The sequence below is a fragment of the Amblyomma maculatum genome, chromosome 1, assembly GCF_055883805.1.
Source record: "Amblyomma maculatum isolate TAMU_Amacu chromosome 1, ASM5588380v1, whole genome shotgun sequence".
Taxonomy (NCBI): domain Eukaryota; kingdom Metazoa; phylum Arthropoda; class Arachnida; order Ixodida; family Ixodidae; genus Amblyomma; species Amblyomma maculatum.
In genome coordinates this window covers 144,050,900-144,072,391 of record NC_139344.1, presented here as the reverse complement: position 1 = coordinate 144,072,391, position 21,492 = coordinate 144,050,900, and the positions used below count along the sequence as shown (strand labels likewise).

General features: G+C 47.0%; 1 protein-coding gene across 1 annotated transcript in view; it reads right to left on the bottom strand.

Annotated features, from left to right (window-relative positions):
- Positions 1-21,492, bottom strand: part of LOC146204220 (beta-alanine transporter-like) — a 60,549-nt gene that overhangs the window by 18,646 nt on the left and 20,411 nt on the right. Inside the window, exons 2-5 of the mRNA XM_084586264.1 lie at positions 11,877-11,980; positions 9,607-9,761; positions 6,336-6,504; positions 4,999-5,119 (exon numbers count right to left, since the gene is read on the bottom strand). Coding sequence (XP_084442390.1) covers positions 4,999-5,119; positions 6,336-6,504; positions 9,607-9,761; positions 11,877-11,980 — 549 coding nt within the window. The remainder of the gene's footprint in view (positions 1-4,998; positions 5,120-6,335; positions 6,505-9,606; positions 9,762-11,876; positions 11,981-21,492) is intronic.

Here is a 21,492-nt window from a genome sequence, read left to right as displayed (position 1 = left end):
GACATCCTGGCGACTTACGGTGTGAGCAAGACGGCAGGGTCGTAATAGGGTTTGAGGCGCTGGACGTGAACAATCTCGCGTCCGCGCCGGCGTAGATCATGGGACGGCGTAACAGGTTCCACCACATAATTAACCGGAGAGGTGCGCTCCAGAACACGGTATGGGCCATGATATTTAGCAAGAAATTTTGAAGACAGTCCAGGGGCATTGGAAGGTATCCATAGCCACACAAGAGCGCCAGACGAGAAGTGCGGTGTCGAGTGTTGGCTGTCATGGTTGGATTTATGGCGGTACTGGGTGTTGGCCGTGAATGCGCGGGCGATTTGTCGACAGTCTTCCGCATGCTGGGCTGCTTGAGACGCAGGTGTATACTCTGATATGTCTGGCTGATACGGGAGTATGGTGTCGATTGTTGCAGAGGGGTGACGGCCGTAGAGGAGAAAAAAAGGAGAGAAGCCAGTAGTAGACTGCGTTGCGGTATTGTATGCGTACGTGACATACGGAAGGACGAGGTCCCAGTTTGAGTGGTTGGAGGAGATGTACATAGAGAGCATGTCGCCAAGGGTACGATTAAAACGCTCAGTGAGGCCATTAGTCTGGGGATGATAGGCGGAGGTGGTTCTATGAATTATGTTGCACTTGGTGAGCAAGGCTTTTACAACATCACTCAAGAAAACGCGTCCTCTGTCGCTGAGCAGCTCTCGAGGTGCGCCATGGCGAAGAACAAATCGCTGCAAAATGAAGGAAGCTACTTCTGACGCTGTGGCAGATGGAAGTGCGGCGGTTTCTGCATACCTCGTCAGATGATCAACGGCTACGATAGCCCAGCGGTTGCCGGCCGCAGTGTAGGGAAGCGGCCCGTACAAATCAATGCCGACGCGGTCGAAAGGACGTGGTGGGCTGGGTAACGGCAGCAACTCTCCAGCAGAACGTTGAGGAGATGGCTTGCGACGTTGACAGGTGAGGCATGAGCGAACGTACTTGAGTACAAAGGTGTACATACCCCGCCAGTAGTAACGCAGCCGGAGACGAGTGTATGTCTTGAAGACGCCCGCGTGACCGGATTGTGGGTCAGCGTGGAAATAGTCACAAATTTGCGAACGTAGCTGCCGGGGAATAACTAGCAACCACTTGCGGCCATCTGCACAGTAGTTGCGGCGGTAGAGGAGGTTATCACGAATGGCGAAGTGGGAAGCATGGCGGCGGAGAGCACGCGATGGAGAAGCAGCTGTAGGATTGGAGATAAAATCGAGGATAGAGTTTATCCAAGGATCTTGCCGCTGCGCTGACGGCATGTCATTGATGTGAAGCGATGGCGGGGAGTCGTCGGAAGGGGAAAGGCTCGCGACCTCAGCTGTAAGGGGGCAGCGGGAAAGTGCATCGGCATCGTGATGTTTGCGGCCAGAGCGGTAAACAACGCGGACATCATATTCCTGAAGGCGAAGAGCCCATCTTGCCAGTCTGCCGGACGGGTCTTTCAGTGAGGAAAGCCAGCAAAGCGCATGGTGGTCCGTCACTACGTCAAAAGGGCGACCATAGAGGTAAGGGCGGAATTTAGTAAGAGCCCAAATAATCGCTAAGCATTCTTTTTCAGTGACAGAGTAATTGGATTCAGCCTTCGTGAGTGTACGGCTAGCATAGGCGACCACGTATTCAGCATAACCTGCTTTGCGCTGAGCGAGCACAGCGCCGAGACCAATACCACTGGCGTCTGTGTGGACCTCAGTAGGCGCTGTGGGGTCGAAATGACGTAGGACAGGCGGTGCCGTGAGGATATGTCGTAAAGCATTGAAGGCATCGTCGCACGCTGGTGACCACGACGAAAGGTCGGAACTGCCGGACAGAAGTTCTGTCAAGGGAGCAGCAATGGAAGCAAAATTCTTAATAAAGCGGCGAAAGTAAGAGCACAGCCCGAGGAAGCTACGTAGATCTTTGATGGAAGTCGGTTTGGGAAAGGCTGTTACGGCACGAAGTTTGGCAGGGTCTGGAGATACACCTTCTTTGGAAACAACGTGGCCGAGAATGTTGAGCTGGCGGGCGGCAAAACGACATTTTTTCAAATTCAGCTGCAGTCCGGCATCAGATAGGCAGGTCAAAACGTGCTTCAGACGGTAGAGGTGTGTGTCAAAGTCACGAGAAAAGACGACAATGTCATCGAGGTAGCAGAGGCATGTCTTCCACTTTAGGCCACGCAAAATGGTGTCCATCATCCGCTCAAATGTTGCCGGAGCATTACAAAGGCCAAACGGCATAACTGTGAATTCGTACAAGCCGTCGGGAGTTACAAAGGCAGTTTTGGGGCGATCAGCCGCTTCCAAGGGGACTTGCCAGTACCCGGAACGTAAATCTAGGGAAGAAAAGAGTTCGGCGCCTTGCAAACAATCGAGAGCGTCGTCGATGCGCGGGAGAGGATAGACGTCCTTTCGCGTTATCTTATTAAGGCGGCGATAATCGACACAGAAGCGGATAGAACCATCTTTCTTTTTTACAAGGACAACAGGTGAGGCCCAAGGGCTGCTTGAGGGCTGAATCACGCCATTCTGGATCATTAGGTCGACTTGCTCTTCTATAGCCTGGCGTTCGGTTGCAGACACACGATAGGGACGCTGTCGTAGTGGTGCGTGGGTGCCGGTGTCGATGCGATGAGTGACTGTAGAAGTTTGACCCAAAGAACTTTGATGAGAGTCGAAGGAGGAGCGAAAGTGATGTAGTAGGTTCAAAAGCTGAGTGCGCTGCTCTGGAGGAAGATCGGCATCGATGGAACGGAGAAACAAGTCTGTAGAGGGGGGAGCGGGCGCAATTGAAGGGGGGCTGAGCGCAGTCACGGCACAGTGCGGCGCGTCGTCAGGTTCCTCAGAGATCAGAAGAGATGCGATTGGCTGGATACTTCCGAGACATTCGCCATGGCGCAAAGCAGTAGGGGAGTTAAATGGGTTAGAGACCCATAACATGGAAAAGCCAGCGGAAATAGCGAGCACTGCGTAGGGCAATGGAAGGCACTTGCGGCGCAGGAAAGTATGGGCTGGTGTGAAGAGAACGGTGTCATCGCTAAGAGATGCACAAGCGACACGAACAAGCACTGAAGAGCAGGGAGGAAGGTCGATATCTTCGGCGACGAGGGCTTTAGCACCGGAATTTGACTGATCAGCGTCTGGTAAGGCATCGGGCATAGTCGAGAACCCCACTTCAGCTCGAGCACAATCGATAATAGCAGCATGACGCGACAGGAAATCCTTGTGCACTTCTTCCTCTTCACAATACACAGAAGTTGTACTTCTTTTAAACTGACGGACGCACCGCGAAGTGCCTGCTTTCTATTTCGCTTTCATAAAGCCAAAATATTTATCGCTACCTGGACATAATCACACGGCGACAGCGGTAACCAACCCCGGTAGTCAACAAAGAAATTTTCTAGAAAGTAAGTTTACTTCATGTTTAATTGCTCTTCCTCGCAGAGGACTTCTTTTTTTTCTTTTTTTTTTTTTTACTCTTTACTCAAACTGCACTCAATTAAGCAGGTTTCCGGAATGCTTTTTCGGTTACACCAGACCCTTCCCACACACCCCTCTCGCCATGCTCATGTTAGGATATTAAAACCTGCTATCAAGAAGAAAGACATAATTCATTATTTGTCCACATCACTGAAACAGACAGTGTACCACTGATATTTAAATTGTCACTACACCTGAGCTTTGAATACAGCAGCACGCGGGCTGGTTGCTGCGAATCAAACATCATGCGATTAGCGGCAAAAGAGGGAAACAAGAAGAGAAGTACACAGGGCAACCCTGAACTAACAGGTAATGCTTTATTGAGATGTGAAGAACCCGTGGCCAAACAACACATGCGCATCAGATTACCTATACCATGGTCAACCTTCAGGCATCAAACATGTACGCACATTTTTTTTCTTCTCTCATCCCCATACGCGCGTACAATTTTCTAGGGCTTTTAATGCTCTGTTCGCCAGCGAAAAACTGTGTATTACGCGCAAATCATTTCGTTGCAGCCTAGTGGAGCGCTGCCAGTATATCTATTTCCTCAATTTTTACAGTTTCCTGGTTCCTATATCTTGTCGAAAGTTGAAACAGAACATCTACATTTTCTGCAGCATGCTCACATAACCGATCAGTCAAACATCTGCCTGCCTGGACAGTGGTTAATACACCGTGGTTCCGTCTACTGCATCTTCTTCCGTTTTCGTCTTTTTAACGCTGGTCCCATCATATCTCTGTGCAGCTCTGTACTCCTCGCTGCTTCTGTCTGAGACGAGTATAACCAGACGGAAGAATATGACCCTAGTGCGTCCTCTACTTACTGCAAATACGAGTCGCTCGGTAGAATGGCAAGAGCGGAACAAAAAATGCAAAATTTGCTTGGCGATCCGTGTGTTTCGTATTTATTTTTCGGCAAGTGTGCGAGGAATAAACAATCGAAAAAAACGTAATATTTCCTTGCGCTATGTCTTTATCGTAATTCATTTGCCTTTTACTGCATGTACGAAAGTATAGACGAGCTTTTATTAAATTTCAGGCATGCAATTCGGTCTATTCTGCTTTTGTCTCAATACTGCTGTGGTTACTGCTTTATGCGTTATATATATTCTAGTTCTCCCCAACGTGTGTTATTTGCATATGTTGTTTCGTCGCTTTTGTCAAATGGCGTGCACAATAGCTGCATTTTCTTCTGGGCATTCCGGAAGTAGTCAGTAGGCTGTTAGCACACATGCTAATATAGGATTTATTACATGAACTATTTGCTCTTCAGAGGCAGGCGCTTTGCATTGACTATGGTACTATTGTTGTTTGCTCTGTGTGCAAAGTCGCAGGGGAGGAAGTTTATTTTGTATTCCACTCACTCCCTTGACCGTTTAAGAAGAAAGGGAAAGAATAGAGCATTCCATTCTTTAACAAATTGGCGCTAGGCTTTAAAAGAGAAATTTAACGCATACTGTGCAAAGCACGCAGTAAATGTCCGCAAAGCAAATCAACGTCCCACCTTCTCGGCGTAAAGGATATCAACGTGTTTTCCGTTCGAGTGAGCGATGGCGACCAACAGCTGCTCCACTTGGCCAATTTTTCCGTGCGCAAGGAGCCACTTCGGGGAGTTTGGAAGAATCCTACAATGGAGGAAAACGAACGGAAGCTGTGAAAGACGACTGCCCCCCCCCCCCCCCCCCCCCCCGCCGATGAAATATTCTCGGAATTTCAGGTATTTGTGGTTGAATCACAACCTACAATCGCAGTTTCTGGAGCCTAGCCTTTCTCTGATGAATCAACGCAAAGCACGCCGCCTGGAGGAACGACCAACTTGACCATTATATCATGCCGCGCCGTTGTTCGAAGTCTTTGGCCGTCTCTATATTTTGTTTTGTTCATTATTGGCCCCTGTATTTTTTTACTCCAAAGTAGAGTGCTTAGTCGCAAAGACGTGAAATAACGATCAATCTCACTCATAGAACTTTACGTAGCAAAGTGGCGCCGATCCATTGTAGCATTTCCGGGGCAGTGCTCTATTGCAATGTTGATGCAGTGAAGTGTGGCAGAGAGACTTTTCGTATTGGCAGAATGGTAAAGGTTTTCGGGTACTGCATTTTTTCGAGCACAGACGGCTGTAAGTCTGGGCCGCCGCCTGAGGTTAGGAACTAGTTTGTGGTAAATATGTATGTCACAATATACATTAATACTAATAGAGACATATAAATATAAACCACGAAAAGAAAACATATACTAGCATTAACTGCATTTACAGCATTTGGGCTGGGAAGCTATACATTGTTTATTTGATTTAATTATTAGTTCCAAGAAAGCATCGTTTGTATTATGCATATACACGCGTACACACGACCACTCAGTCGGACGCATGCCCTTTAGCGCCCTCAACGAAGAGTTACACAAGCTCCCATCTCGCAATACCAGCCCCTAATGCCATCAGTGTGGTGCTGTTATCCAATATATGTTAAGCCAACTTCTCCAAAACATTCAAGGCGCGTGATTTAACGAATAAGCTGAGACAATTTTTTTATTTACAGTCAAACGTCCTTGGAAATACACCACAATTCGCATGTGCTGTCAAGAGCAAATGTTAATGCCCCACCCCTCTTTAATGTTCAGAAGCGTGCCGAACTATACCTACAGACTCCTCCCGACGGAGCCCACCGCTTTATCTCGGTTCAGGCAGCCACCCTATCATAGAAGGGACACCGCCGTTAATTGTGAATAGAAAAAAAGCTCTGTTACCACGCTTATTTGTGTCACGCCCTTTCCGCACACGCGACCCGCGCACATCGGGTTCGCCTAGCGAACACAAGTAACGAAGACGTGCTGGGGCCTCACCTCCAGTAGACGAGGAAGGCAACGAAAGGCACCGAGGTGGCCGCTGCCAGGTGTCCCCATCCGCGGACGGCCAGCGACACCAGGCCCAAGAGCAGCAGGCCAAGGCCGTGCGCCAGCCGCAAACACACCAAGGCTCCTGCGCGATGCCTGCTGCCCGCCAGGTCTCCCACTGCGCGCAGCACGCAAGCGCCGCTCCTCAAAAGTACGGCAGTGGGCGCCACCTTCATGGTTGCAGCCCCCACGTTCCAAGCGTTGCTCACCGTTCCCCTTATCTTCCTCTGAAGCAGTAGCGGATATACCACTAAGCTCGGTGAACACTGCTATTCGCTATGCAAGTTCCTTTTTCTTTGAGTTCTCTTTCATGCGCTGCGAAGAAGAATACCTGTGCACCTCGCTACCACCGCAGGGGGCGTTTATAGTCGACGAGAAGGGTACCACCCTCCAGTGCTTCCATGTGTGTACCTGTGTGTACCTGTGTGTACCTGTGTTCTCAACTACAGTCTTTTTCCCGAGCCGTTGACTGCCTTCGTTCAGCTTCAAGTTTTAACGGGATAGTTTCAATGACCCCGTGCTCCAGAAGATCCGGAATCAGCTTTTCGCCATTGTGAGAGAAAACTCACGGGCTTGTCCCTCAGCACTCATTGATCGGTGGGCTGTGTGAAGCCAGGAGATCACATGAGCTGACAAGAGCTGCCAACTCGGGCGGCTCCTTTGAGATGGGAATCGAACCCTGCACCCTTTTATCCTAAGTCAGACACGCCACCTATAGGCACGCAGGCATGTTCGTGCCGCTTAATTAAAACCGGCCTTATTATCTATGTCAGGTAGCCTTTCACATAATATGGTACAACCCAACGGTAACGAGTGTGTGTGAAACAATATAGTTAAATATTCAGCAATTAGTGATTGTAGAGATCAGTGCAGATTGTAGAAAAGCGACATGTGTGCAACTTGAGGGGCGAAACGACGACGTGCTTAAGACCAGTCGTATACAAGGCGTACGCTGAAGGAATTTTAACCTACGGCAGGGGTCTCAAACTCAAATTGCTATACGGGCCACATTGCAAAAAAACTTCGTTTCTCACCGGCCAGCAGCCGGAAAAGAATAAATAAATGTAAAGAAAGTAAAAATAAAGCAATATGAAAATTAAAACTAAAATATCAACCGAAACGTCTCATTCTAGGACCTCGCTCCAGCATTTTTCGTGGAAAAGCGAAATGGCGCGTGGTCTCTTGTATCTTCTATCTAAACGCCGGATAGTCGCCAATTACAGAATGGCTCGGGGAGAGCTACTTAAGAGGTACAGTGGTTAATAGGTACCAGTCACTTATCCTCAAAATAAAAAAATGTATACTTGGAGAAGAAGGAGAGAAGAGAAGGTGGGTTGTCAGGCGCCCTGCTGATCTTCAATGCAGCTGACTTCATTTTTAGAAAGAATGCATACCGCTCGAGTGCGATGCATTTTTGTTTAATTTTGTTGGAAAATTAGTCTGGCACGTACTTTCGGAACAGAAGCTGAAACTTTTGGAGTCCACGGGCTACATCACCTACGCGGGCCGCATGTGACCCGCGGGCCATGTGTGTGTATGACTCCCTGACCTACGGTATTACATTTTGTGCTTTTGTTCGCATTACGAAAAGGAAGCTACATATCACGTAACTTAAATGACACGGGATAACATATGGCAGTTAGTTGTAGCAGGTTAACAATTGCTGGAACAATATAATAAGATTGGCATACTAGAAATGTAGGAACAATTTTATTACGCTGTAATCACACAGTTTTGGTTTACAAATGCCTGTAAGGTACCCGCCAATGAAAACGATGCTTGGAGGATGGTCGAAAAATACATCAAGCCGCGATACTTTACAAATTGCGAAAAAATGGAGAAGGAATATTATGTGCCACAGATAATTAATGATATTGGCGACGAGTTTCACAGCAATAAAATGAGACAAAAAATTGCAAGAGCAATAAGAAAATGGTGTTCATCTTTGCAGGTCAACCACTGATAGCATCTATTAAGATGAACGTGCTTTGTTTGACCGCGCTTTTCGTTACCTTCACAAGCATATTCTCTCACTGGGTTTTCGTACGGCTCATTCCAAACTATTATTATCCGTGACTTTTCCCCTAACACGCATTCCACATCGTTCAATTTGTCCACCGTTTTGTAGAATGTGCACTCGTAAATAGGCGCTAATGGATTTTATCCTTTCTTTTGTGAATTTTTGTACACATCTGGTAATTCACTGTGCTGCCTGGACAACCAAAAAGCACCATGCACTTAGGTTGAACTGGACATGAAGACTAGTGTACCAAAAGAAGATAAATACTCTTCAATTTGATTTTATTTGATGTACACGACCCAGTATCGGCAAGGGGAGCCGCAGATGGGAGGCATTAACGTTGTCGCATCATAGTATTAACAGCTGAGCTAAAGTGCCTACCAAATTTTTGTTTGCCTAGAAAGGAAGGGAAGGAACAGAGATGAACAACGATGAGGAGGAATAAAGAAATAAGCAAAGAATCAAACAGCCCGGTAATGTGACGGCAAACTGAGCTTTGTTTTTTGTTGTTGTTTCTTTGTAAAAAAAGAAATGTTGGAAGGGTTATCATTACCAGCTCGCCGCTCGCCATTCCTCAAGTCACACACAGTTGACACCTGCCAGGCGCCGCCATCGTGTCTCGTAGGAGTTCCAATATCTATCCCTCAATCTGATCCTCTGTTAGCTTCGACTGCATTTCCTTGTGACCTAATGAGCTATAAATTCACCGCCTGCAAGTAAACGGGCCACAGAGGACGCCTTCTTGAATAAAAATCATTAACATTAATTAGGATCACGGTGCTTGCACGCTGCAAGCCCTCTCAGTAACGTTTGCTCAACACAATGCACACATCGGACAGCCACGTTCAAAACCATTCATAGCCCTTTAGCAAGGGTGTCTATTGGCGGTGGAATTAGGTATTGTCGTTCGGACTGTGGGCGTAATTATTTGCTGACTTAAATCTAACGACAGGAAGAAGATGGCGGTAGAGCGGGGGAAGCCTCAGTTCGCAGAAAGAGCCAACATTTCGACAAGTGGACTTGTCTTCTTCTGGGCACGAAGACAAGTCCACTTGTCAACACGTTGGCTCGACCTGTTAACTGAGACTCCCCCCCCCCCCCCTTCCCCCCCTTCCTCTACCCTTTTTCAGTGCTCTGCTGACTTAAGTTATATAATAGTGCAGATGAAAGGCTTCCTTCCCGCAGAACACGCACGCTCACCGAGTATGGAAAGCGAAGTCCACGTCCCCGCCGTTCCAACAGCAACCAGGGTTCGAAACAGCAGGAACATGACAAACTTGGACGACAACGCTGCCAGCATGCCGAACAGGCACTGTACGAACAGGAAGGTCGTGAAGGAGACCCGCTGGCCCCACCTGCAGTACGTCAAGCAAGTTTGTTGTAACTCTGTTAAAGCATTCCTCTCAAGCCTACTATGAAACGGCTATGCTGCCTGTAGCTCTGCTAACGAGCGCAGCGCACCAAGTCGGTTGAATTAGGGAGAAATAAATGCGAGTTCCAAACGCAAGCGTAGGATACCCCGTGAGCGAGCAAATCACATGCGAATGCTAGCGCAGCTGGGCTAAATTTCTGCTGCCATGTTTTCAGACGCAATCGCCGGTTGACTGACAGCACGAAACGGAGTTCAAACTTGAAAGAGACAAAAATTACGGAGGCGCATAATCATCAATAAGCGACGATAATGCGTTAGCATTAAGTCTTCTCCTTGCTGTTAACTGCTTCTCCGGTACTTTTCTCCTATTTTTTTATGTTGTGTCTTTAATGTCATCGCACAAATTTCCTTAGCAACTTTTATTTGCTCTTATCTGAGCCTTCCTTAGTCATTTTCATGTCTGCTGAGTTAGTCTTAGCCAGTTTGTTTCCCTAAGTAATTATTAGCTATTGCTAGTCATTGCCAACCTTAATCATTTTTCGGCAGGTGGCTCTTCCGTATACACAACACTACGCAGAACGTCGGCCTCTCTTTACCATGGGAATTCTAATGCTAATGCATTGAAAATAAAGGCAGACGGGTGAGCGAATACATACAAAACCAGTGCATCTTCAGAACGGTTCCATAACGTCTAATGCGTTCAGCTGTTAACGCGATGTCGCAGACTCAGTACCTTGAACGCGGCGACCGCTTTTCAAACGGTGCCACATGCAATATGACAACCACTTTCTGACAACCCGCAGTGTGTGAAATTGAGGTGGTCTAAATTGGTCTGGCGCCCCTAACTTCAGCGTACCTCATCATTATCCATAGTGCAGTTTTTGGAAATAAAAGCATATCTTGCCATCTGTACAATGTCAGTGATTGTTAAAGACCCCCAGATGGTAAAACTTAGTCTCGAGTCATCCACTGTCTTTCATAGCCGAGAGTTCAGTTTTGAGACTGTAATATCTGTAAACGTATGCCGTTGTGAACTATAACCGGTACCCTAAAGAACAGTAAATAATAAAATCCTTGTTTACATCTTCAATTTCAGCTTTTTGCTGCTTTGCTGAGATGATGACGGCAATATAATGTCGCAATGATAATCGGAGTTCTGTATTACGATGCTGAATGTGAGTTCGTTCTTGCATTTCGTGCCGATATTTGTGGCCAAGTCCTTAAATGAGACGGTCATTGGATACTCCACGATGAATGACGCTCAGGAATTTTCATTACGGGTGATATTAAAGACGCACCACTAACTCCATTCCATCATCTCTCTCAACGCACATACACATCTAGGAATGTTCCTTCAGAAAAGTGCGTGGCAAAAACCTGCTAATTTACTACATTTCTCTCTTAGTATTCAACGTGAGGATACTCTACGTTTTCTAACGCGAATTGAGGGCTTATTACTACAATATCTATCAGTATGTTTCCATTATAACGCACCGTCAGCCGCGCGCGCTCTGATCGGTCACTGCTATGCCGAATCCTTCGGAATTTGACGGGAACGTGGCGTCATCTCTCGTCGGCATTATGATCTGCGCATGTGCACTAACGCTCGCTTGGTAGCGGTAGACGGTGGCGGTCAGCGGTCAGCGGTAGCGCAAAAACTAAAGGTCTCTATTATACACGGCACATAGCAGTATACAATTGCAGCAGGTCACCATGGGACCAAATTTTTCCGCTATGATTGACGACGTCCGTATCTACAGACATCGTCAGTTTGACTGCGGCTATTGAGTCTGTGAAGAAATGGAGTTCCCACGATTCTAAGCTTTCGTGCCATCCTTATTAGGGGAGCATTTAAGCTCAGCTGCGGTGGTGTCTCATTCAGTTGCTGGCGTCGTCGCTGTTCCGAAGCAAGACGTCACTTCTAAGCCTCGACTTCGAAATAGTCCCCTTCGCTTTTGCAATGACGAGCTCCCGTTTCCACCACTGCAGCTGAAATTTTTGCTCAGTGCCTCTCTGAAGCCTGCGTTCCTCGACACCAGGACACGTTCGGCGGTAACACGAGAAAAAAATTGAGTGTGGCGCTGGACGGAGACATTACCTCTGGGACACGAGGACGGAGAGGAAGTGGCCCGCGAGGAGACCGGCCCCGAAGAGGAACATGCTGAGGGTCGCCAGAACTCTCCTGTTGCACACGAGGTCCCACTGAGCGTACAAAAAAGAACGAAATACACTCATGTCGACGTGCTCGGGTTGTCTTCCTCCGCTCAGGCCGCTAGACTCAATGAATAAATAGCTCATGAGCCTAACGTCATACGCCTTGTAAGCTAAATTCATATATTTTTTTTATTTCTCGTTCTTCTCTATCTCGCTCGCCCAACGATATGCAGACCCATCTCACTTGGCGTCTGACCACCATCATTTCGTTTCAAAGGCAATGTGCGCACGCATCTGTGGCTGCATAGACATCAAAGAGCTTTAAAACAGTGTTACCGTGTACTGATATCGCATACCAATGCCGTGTACCGATACCGTGTAGCCAATAACGTGAGAATTTCAGCCGGGGATATCGAGCAAGCCAAAATAACAAAGCGATAGGAGGAGGACAGCATCATTCCGGTATAAATGGCAAATCCTTGCATTTTAACTATAAGGCCTATAATCCAAAAATGCTGTAAAATTCAAAGTTCTTGAATCTGTTTTTGCTTAGATAGAGTAGAACTTTTCGCCATAGGATGAAATTTATTAAGAATTAGCTTAGACACTTCGCACAAAATAATCGTCATTTCGTTTCAACAAAGTATCTCCTATTTCATATGCTCCTCTTCAGTAACACGCTTTACTCGTTTAACTAGGTCAGAAGAAGCTGAGATAGGGGTGGGAGGAAACCTCACTCTGTTAGCAAACGTTTCGGTAAATGGGCTGCCTTTCCCAAGCGCGACATCAATGACGTGGCTGCTCTTCCTGGACGCGAAGCAACCACTCAGAACCTTTGACAGCAGCATAAATGTATAGGTTCACTGTTGCCAGTTTTGCTGTCGAACTTCCGCGGACTCTTTCGAAAATCAGATAATCATGGTTCATATGTTGAAGCATGATCAGCTGATCTTGTGTTGGGCTTACATGGCGATGTGGCTGATCAATAAATAAATTAATCACCAACACTAAAAAAATCATCAAAGTATGAAAATTTCTGCATTTTCTAGACAATTTTTGCATTGTATATAGGCAATAACTAGAATCTGTAGACCAAGCGCATATACGCGTCACCGTGTGAGCTTTTCCTGAAAATAAAAGCTAGCTTTCACAGTTAAGGCACTCCGCTATTCAACGCCTTTAATCACATCGTTTCAGGTCTTAGCGATCATCCTTTTCCGCCATTTCAGCGATACAATGGCAGCCACCATACAATGACTGTCGCACAACGACAACTTGCTGTTTACAAGAACGCATAAATCACTTTTCCTAACAAAAGCTTCCATACGGTGAACTACTCGGCACTGCCTTCTTGTCACATTTTGCTATTTTTGAATATTTGTCTTCCCTTCCAAACTTTTTGTTTCCATCCTCTCTGCTCACAGCGATAGGGTGGTGCGTGAGCGCGTGTGCGTCGTTCGACAGCCACTTTGCGGCCGGGACCCCAGAATCGAACCGAGGTCGCTTACGGCTCTTTTTGCGGCTCATCGCCCTTCGTTCTGGCCGGCGGTTTACAACCACTAAACTCAATTACGCAAACAGCCGCGGTCGCAGGACCGCCCTCCCGCCGAAAGCACCAAATGCATACAATGTTCCAAGCACCACCCTTCACCACGGCGCGCTCTTTTGAACGTATACAGATAGATGGTTGTATATTACACCCCGCTTATCCTCATAGCTTCTTTCGTTTTCCTTTCACCCTTGCAACGCGCGCCAAGCAGCGGATTCTGTGTAAAGATATACAAATGTGCGTGGAAATATATATAGGTACAGATATGTACGGGGCGTGTTCATTTTTGTTCCTTCCGGTGGCTCGGCGAGAAAACTTCTTCTGCCGCCCGAGCCGAGCGTCATTTATTGTGCGCAAAGGGAGAGCCGGCCGAGGCGGAATCGCGGCCGCCTTGGCCCTGGTCCAAGCGCTTGATCGGCGCCCTACTGGGCCCACCCCAGGGACTGCGCTCCTCTTCGTCTACCCCCTCCTCTTCCCTCCCTCGGTGGCCGTCGCTGCGTTGACGTGATGCTGCGCGCGGGAACTAGCGCCGGACGCCTCCTCGGCGCTATCGGCACTGGAATGTGACGCATTGCGAGTGCGCGTGGACTCGTCCATGGTCGTCTTGCACTCTCGCGGCTGGCGCTCGTAATCCCCGGTCGAACGAATGTGATAGCGGTGAAGGCCCAGGCCGCGATTCGGTCTCGGCCGTCCTGGCACCGGTTTGAAAATGACGCCTCGCTAGCCCGGCTCGAGAAAGAGACGCGCGGAGGTTTTGAAGGGGAAGTAATAGTTAAATTGTGAGAGCTTCCCACGTTCGCAGGAAAAAAAAAAATGACGGAGGGCGCATCCGGTTTGCCGTCGCGTGATGGTCATCTCCTGACGCACAGCTGACTGTTGAAAGCGCTAACTCAAGGCCTACTCTGAAGAGATAATACGCCGCACAAATGCACGTTTATCGCGTACAACGTGCGAAGACGGAATCGCTCTCAAGCATCCTTGAACTGTAATTAAAAGAAAAAGAAAAGAGGGTGAAACGACGAGCCCTAGGCCTTGCGTAGTTTGCCATGGATCACTCTTCGCTAGCTGCCGTCTTCAGCGTACTAGACCGTGATGTTCTGAAAAGAAATTCTTCCATGAATATGGGATCTTTTCCTCTAAAAATCCGGTAATTCGGCTTAAGAGCCAAATTAAGCCAAAATGTAGTTCCCATTATTGCCTTCAGTCTAGCTTCCACCTAAATTAAGCGAGAGTGGCTCATGCGAACTACAGAAAAACGAGGGGAGCGGCGGTTAATAGTAGACCTCATTCTCCGAATTTTGAATGAAGCTTCACCTGTGTTTATTGCGGTCATGCTGCAGGCCCGCTTTGGTCACGAGGCACAAAAACGCGGCTTATATAGAGACGTCGCTTAGTAAGTTACGTGCCAGTACGTATGTTCAGCAAAGAAGTTCATATCGTTTCAATGCTGCACTCAGCCATAAAATGTGATTATGCTGTTCTATTGATAATAGGTAATTAAAGCGAGGCGACACTAATATTTATCGCACGCTCCAAATCGCTGCCTAATCACTCCTGCAACCGACAGAAAGAAGGCCAGATGAAAGTTCTAAACTACTCAAGGCCACTATTTGCACAAGTACTTGAGTTATTTGAAAAGCTGTCGGAGCAAAGGCCTCATATCCTCCTTGTTTCGTTTAAGGCCCGGTTCTCTCCAAAACCATCGCCGAGCAAGTGGAACATCAATGATCTGTTTGCTTGCTCGTGCGAGGCTATATTCAGGAGCTGCACAACATTATCATGCTTGCTTTCGCGAACATCTTGGGTAAAATATCATCGTGAAAGTCAACAGGAGCAGCCCTATAGCGCCCATTGCAGACGGAGGTTTCTGCTACTGACATCATTAGCCCTATCCGGGCCAGCCGCGACCATCATCGAGGGGATCATTGTTAATAATGTGCTCACAGAAAATTTAGACACGAGTGAGCTGAGAAGAAGAGGAACCAGGAAGTGACGCTCGACGAGCTAAAACATTTTTTTTTTCGCAAATAAAAAACACATACCTTTACAGACTTTGACAGAAAATAAGTCATAACTTTAAGCTCAAAGTGGCAAGCAGCAAGGCCAAAAATGTGATGAACGACAAAAATGCAGCCCTGCCCCCCGCCATTCTCCGTGCCACTTGAAGAGTACCGTCACCCATATACGTGATGCGAATATTCTGTGACTCGTTGACATGTCCTAGCAAGGCACAGTGCGCGCTTATCCGTTTGCGGGCCCGGTATTGCACAGACAGCTTCGTACGCAAGGCACGGGCAGCTTCTGAATTGAGAATACCACATTCACTTGGAACGGCAGCCCAGCCGGCGATGCAGTAGTTGTACACAGGCGAGGCCGGCTATCCAGGCAAACACAGATGCCCCTGTCGCGTATCGCCCTCACTCGGTAGAGCCTGAGAACGCGCTCTGATTTTCACTGGACATGCGGAACACGTGAAGCAGAGCTGGCATTTTTGGATGCAGATGCCAAAACAACGCGCTACCATGGCGAAATAAATTCATCATAATAGCGCTAACGTTCAGCGGCATATGTGCTAGAGTTGCCGCTTGAATGACCACCCATTCCGCTGTTTTCATAACTTTCTGTAGTTTCAGAAAATTTTCTTAGTGTATACTCAATCTAGCAGCGTTTTTCCTAAGCAGCCAAGCTTTTATTTATGATTTTTTTTTTATTTTAGAGTGAGTGAGTGAGTGAGTGAGTGAGTGAGTGAGTGAGTGAGTGAGTGAGTGAGTGAGTGAGTGAGTGAGTGAGTGAGTGAGTGAGTGAGTGAGTGAGTGAGTGAGTGAGTGAGTGAGTGAGTGAGTGAGTGAGAGTGAGCGAGCGAGCGGCTGCTGAGCCAGCACCTGTGCCTGAAAAGTTGCAGCTTATGTATGTGATGACAACCGTTGTCACCTATCGTTCACGCCTGTCACCAGAACAAACTGCGCATGCTTGGTAGAATCTGGTGCTTCCCGTATCGCAGGAAATCGGGTGTTGTCGCCGTCGACGCTGGCATTGCGCATGCTTGGTAGAATCTGGTGCTTCCCGTATCGCAGGAAATCGGGTGTTGTCGCCGTCGACGCTGGCATTGATGGCCGTGAGCAAAAAATCCTGATGCCGAGAGTTAACAAAATTCAGAAATAGATGACACGAAGTTTCTTTTGGCGCTAAAAGTTTCAGAGAGGTTCCTGCAATCTAAGAAAAGTAAGCTGGAAAGAAAACTGTGTCAACATCGGTTGGGGTGGGATTCGAATCCAGGTAAGGATTCGAACCCGGGCCCTTCACTCCAGGGTACGCTACCCATAGGACATGAAATCTTCTTACTTGTGGCTGCATAAAGACGGTCCTAGTGAATGCGGTGTGGTCTGTGAATAAGTAAAAAAAAAACTGCAGGTGATTAAAGCGGCTACAGGAGCACAACGTAAAGGTTACATTGATGGAGGTGAATTATCTGTGCTTCCATAACATATGGATATTTTAAAAAATGCCCCCTCTTTTGGCATCTAACTGTTCGTCTTGAATGACAACGGTGAATTCGTTACTGCGGTGTCACCTTACAGAACAGGTTCGCGACCGAAATCCCCGAAATATTCGAAAACAAATGGTTGTTGTTGCACCTTCATAGATCACTGGCCCATTACTCGTCCTTGTGTGGCAGTATTCGACTTTCGCAATTGTGGATGTTGTAACTCATACACCTATCCTTTTAGGAGTCTCCTATAGGCCCACTTGCATGACATCGCAGGGGATTATAAAGAATTGAAAAAAGCACACTTCATTACTTACAAGTACTGAATTTGTGCTAGGACCTGGGTATGTGCAGAAGTGAATTACTTCGAAGAAGCAGCAGTCTCTTAATTTATTGTATAGCTGCAGTTATTTTGGAATATATTTCACGAGCATTTGGGTCTTGCCTTCTATAAAAATGAAACAATAGCGACAATAGCGATTGTGTTTTTACTGCTGCGTGCGTGTAAATGACCCTCAGCCCTTTCAACCAGACAGCGTTTCAGCCGGAACATTGACCTGAAGGAGGTGTATACCGACGTATAGTATGATGAGGCTGCCCAAAATAATAAAATAATAATATGTCTCTGCCCGCGCCACTAGGTATACCGACAGAAGATTTATACAATTCGAGTGGTTGCAATGACAAGAAACTGCTCCAAGTTATCGTATGCAAGGAGATCACAACTTTCATCATATCGCCAGAAATCTTTGCAGGCTCACACGGCGAGCAATGCAATCATTTCAGCTTCTCAAAAGTGTCTAAAGAGTCAAAGAACGGTTAGTTATGACCTAGGCCTCCAAATCGAGCACACCGACAGCCCCTGATAGCTAAGCGGATAAGGAAAATTTTAAGTCAAACACTGAGATTTCAAGACCAGCACTGCCCGTTCAAGGCTTAAAATATGAACCATTCCGACCCCTAGACACTACGGCCAACTCAATGTTGTCTCAGCCAGCACAGCCATACCTTCATTTTTGCCAGTTTCGGGCTTCTATCCCCGATCAGAAGAAATCATTCTCAGACTCACTTCCAAGCAATCCGACAGCTTTTACTTGTAGCTGTCTCTCTGAGTTCACGACAATGATGAGGTTTACGACGGAACTCTCTCCTTCTTCGGTGGACTTCCGCCAAACTTATACGAACTATGCCTGAGATTGTGGCTGCCTGAGTCTTAGGGGAATTCTCAGACCATGATGCTCCAACTGTCAGAGTCCTCCCGTTCTTGCTTTTATTTTTATTATATATATCTGCGTTGCTTCCCTGTTCCATCTTCTTTGAAGGCTAGCCATGACGCGCAGCTGTTTGCTCTCCACAACTTTCCTGCTGTTTATTGTTCTTTTTTACCGAAGTTGCTTTACTAACGTTGATAGACCCCTATGCTTTGCTTCTATGCTATGCTTTGCTTCGGGGCCTTTCTCAAAGCGAAGATTCACTGACATTACAACAACAACGACCATGCTGCCATTTCTCCTCCGGGTCTTTATTGTTTTTTGTTCTTAGCTGTCTCTCTGCTTGTTGGTTTGTCTGTCTGTTTTGTCTCTGCCGACTTTCATAACCATACGGATCGCTTTTTCTTTTCTTTATTCAGGGACGAGGAGGAGGAAAAGCTTTTATTGTGCTTTCCTTCCTGAGTGGAGTCCTCTGACCAGGGCCCCATGTGCCGCCTCTATCCTGCATGCCAGCTAGAGCAGTTGGCGCTGGTCTTGCCGTGTGTAGGGGCTGCAGCTATAAACAGGTGATTTCCTTTTAACCGCCGTTTATTTTCTTTATTTTCTACTGTAATAACCACCCACGCAAGCAGCATCCGGCGTTGCGAAACAACATCCCATCGTCGCGCCACCACGAAGGGCGATATGGCTGCCCAGGAAATACTTCGATCGAAATGGCATCTCGCCCCCTAAAGGCTTCCTATTTCTTTGATTTAGTACGTGCCATTCAGAGAACCCATTCGGCTGTGCTTGAGATAGGTAAAACGAGACCAAAGAAAACAAATTGGGGCCTAACGTCTCATTACGCTAAGAGATAGGCAGCGTGTAGAGTAGGTCAGGGAACAAATTCGAGTTAATGACATTCCAGTCGAAATCATGAAAAGAAAATTGGCATGGGCAGGACATGTAATGTCAAGAGAGGATAACCGATGGTCGCTAAAAATAACAAATCGGATTCGAAGAGATAGCAGGGATGGCAGAAAATTACGTGGGCAGACGAGGTTAACAAATTTGCATGGTCAGGTGGATGCAGCTAGCACAGTACCAGGTTTCGGAGGAATATGGGAGAGGCATTTGCCCTGCAGTGAGTATAAGTTCGTCTGATGGTGACGATGACTCAACACGCCTAAAAATGTGTTTGGAAGAACCCCTACAGCACCTGCACCCTTTTCGTTTTACAAACCACAACCTTTACCTAATACTACTTTCACAATTTTTTGAAGAAATAAAGTGAAGTCGCAATAGTATATATTGCATTGCGGCCTCGACCGATGAGCGTGCAAATTTTGAGCCGCTTAGGCGGAATTTTTGCAGTGGCATCTCGCAATGCCCAATGTTACGGTAGCCGAGTCTACAAAGAACAAAAAAAGGCGTATTTTTCCCTCACGGACAAGTTAAACCGACGCAACTGCGTTTGGCGTTCAAAATGTGCGCTCAGAGCTCAGTCCGCTCAAGACGACCGCGCTTACGAACTGACACTATAGTAGTCCATGAACTGCGCTTGAACGTAGGTGCTTGTATATAACGTTGTTTAATAGCAGGTGACCATACAAATAATTCGCACAGCTTCCACAACAAACGTACACTTGCTACCACTTCTTTGTTGTTGCAGGTACAAAACGCAAGCACAAAAAAAAAGAAAGAAATATAGAAGAGAGACAGAAGGTGTGGCAAGCATTTGGGGAGGAAGGTGCGAAGAGAGAAGGACTTATGCCTAAATCAGACAGCAACGCGTCGTCAAAAAGCCGCTTCTGTTCCCGGAAGCAGTCAGCTCTCCATCCGCGAAGTCATCCGCGAACATAGCTAAGAGGACGAGCCGCAGCAAAGAACCGCTGCGCTTCTTTTCTCTTCGGCGGCGAATGAAAGAACAGAACGACCAGTTCGATTTAAGATGAATCCAGCAGCCGAGTGTGACAAGAAGAGAGCGGAGATATTTGAGCGCCGGTCTTTAACAACGCGGCCTGTCTGAACAAGGCCGTGCCGTTGTTCTGGGTGGCCGCAGAGTATATCTCACCGTCCTTCCTCAGAGACGGAAGAGACACGAAGGATCCTGCCGAGAACTCAGAGTAGGTGACTCGCGAAGAAAGTCCGCGCAACCTCGAATGGGTGGGGCGGAATCACGACAGTGACAGATGGCACGCTAGAGCCGAATGCGACGCCGCTTGGATTCGCCGCGGCTTCTGGGCCTCTCCAAGTCGAGACTGGGCGACGCGATCCATCGCCCTTCAAAAGGAAATCTGCGGCACCCCGGGAGATGGTTTTGTCAAGGAATACTTGAGGGAGAAACTGGGATAAAAAATGACGCTTACAGGGGCCCGTGTGTCCCACTCGTATTCTGCGCTCGCTTCTTTTCAGATGCGTTCTACGCCTAGCTCCACGCGGTAAATAATGGCACAAAGAAAGCATTCATACCCAAAATGAACATAAACTACAGGAACTTCCTGACGCATGTTACACAGGCACAAAAAAACGGGATGACGTTGTCAGAAGAAAAAGAAATCAACACAATAATGAATAAAACGGAGATCTTGGAGTTAAATAGGAACTAGAGTTTTTGGCAACAGGACTTCGACGATGGCACTGTTAGGAGGCTGGGCATGAAGGTACAACAACGCAACGAGAGCTGAGCGGGCTTTGCAAATGACGTGCATTCGCCTCAAGTACTGTTTAAATGCCGCATTCATTCACCTATTCATTAATGCGATATGGATGAATTTGAAGCAATGAGGTTTGTCGACAATGCCAGTGTAATTAAAGCATGAAAAGGCAAATTTTCAATTTCGACCACATATTTATTGTGTACAGAAATAACGCAGTAGTGTATGAATTATTTTAAATTGCACCAGCTTACTGTTACGGGAGCACATTCACTAAACACAAAAACAAAATGCGCAGTGCAGAAAAATACAGCGAGATCTCCAAGTGGATGATGCATGACATTGCATTTCCTTAACGGACGTCTATGTTTCGCTGGCTTTCGACAAATCGTTACTCTCTGCGGGGAAAAAAAAATATTTTTATCTCGCAAAATTTGCTCGTGGCCTTCCCAGAAGTGAAAATGAAATATTTCATATCCACTTCATATTCTTCTGTGACAGATCGAGACACATCATTAATTTTCTATACTTTACCAGCTCTTTGATTAATAGCCTTTGATTGATGTATACGGCTGAAGGCTAGTGAAGTCATTGTTTTGATTAATGTCAGCACTTTCAAATAAATATTTTTCGAAGTTTTGATGCTCAACTCATGTACTGCATTGCACTCTTTGTCT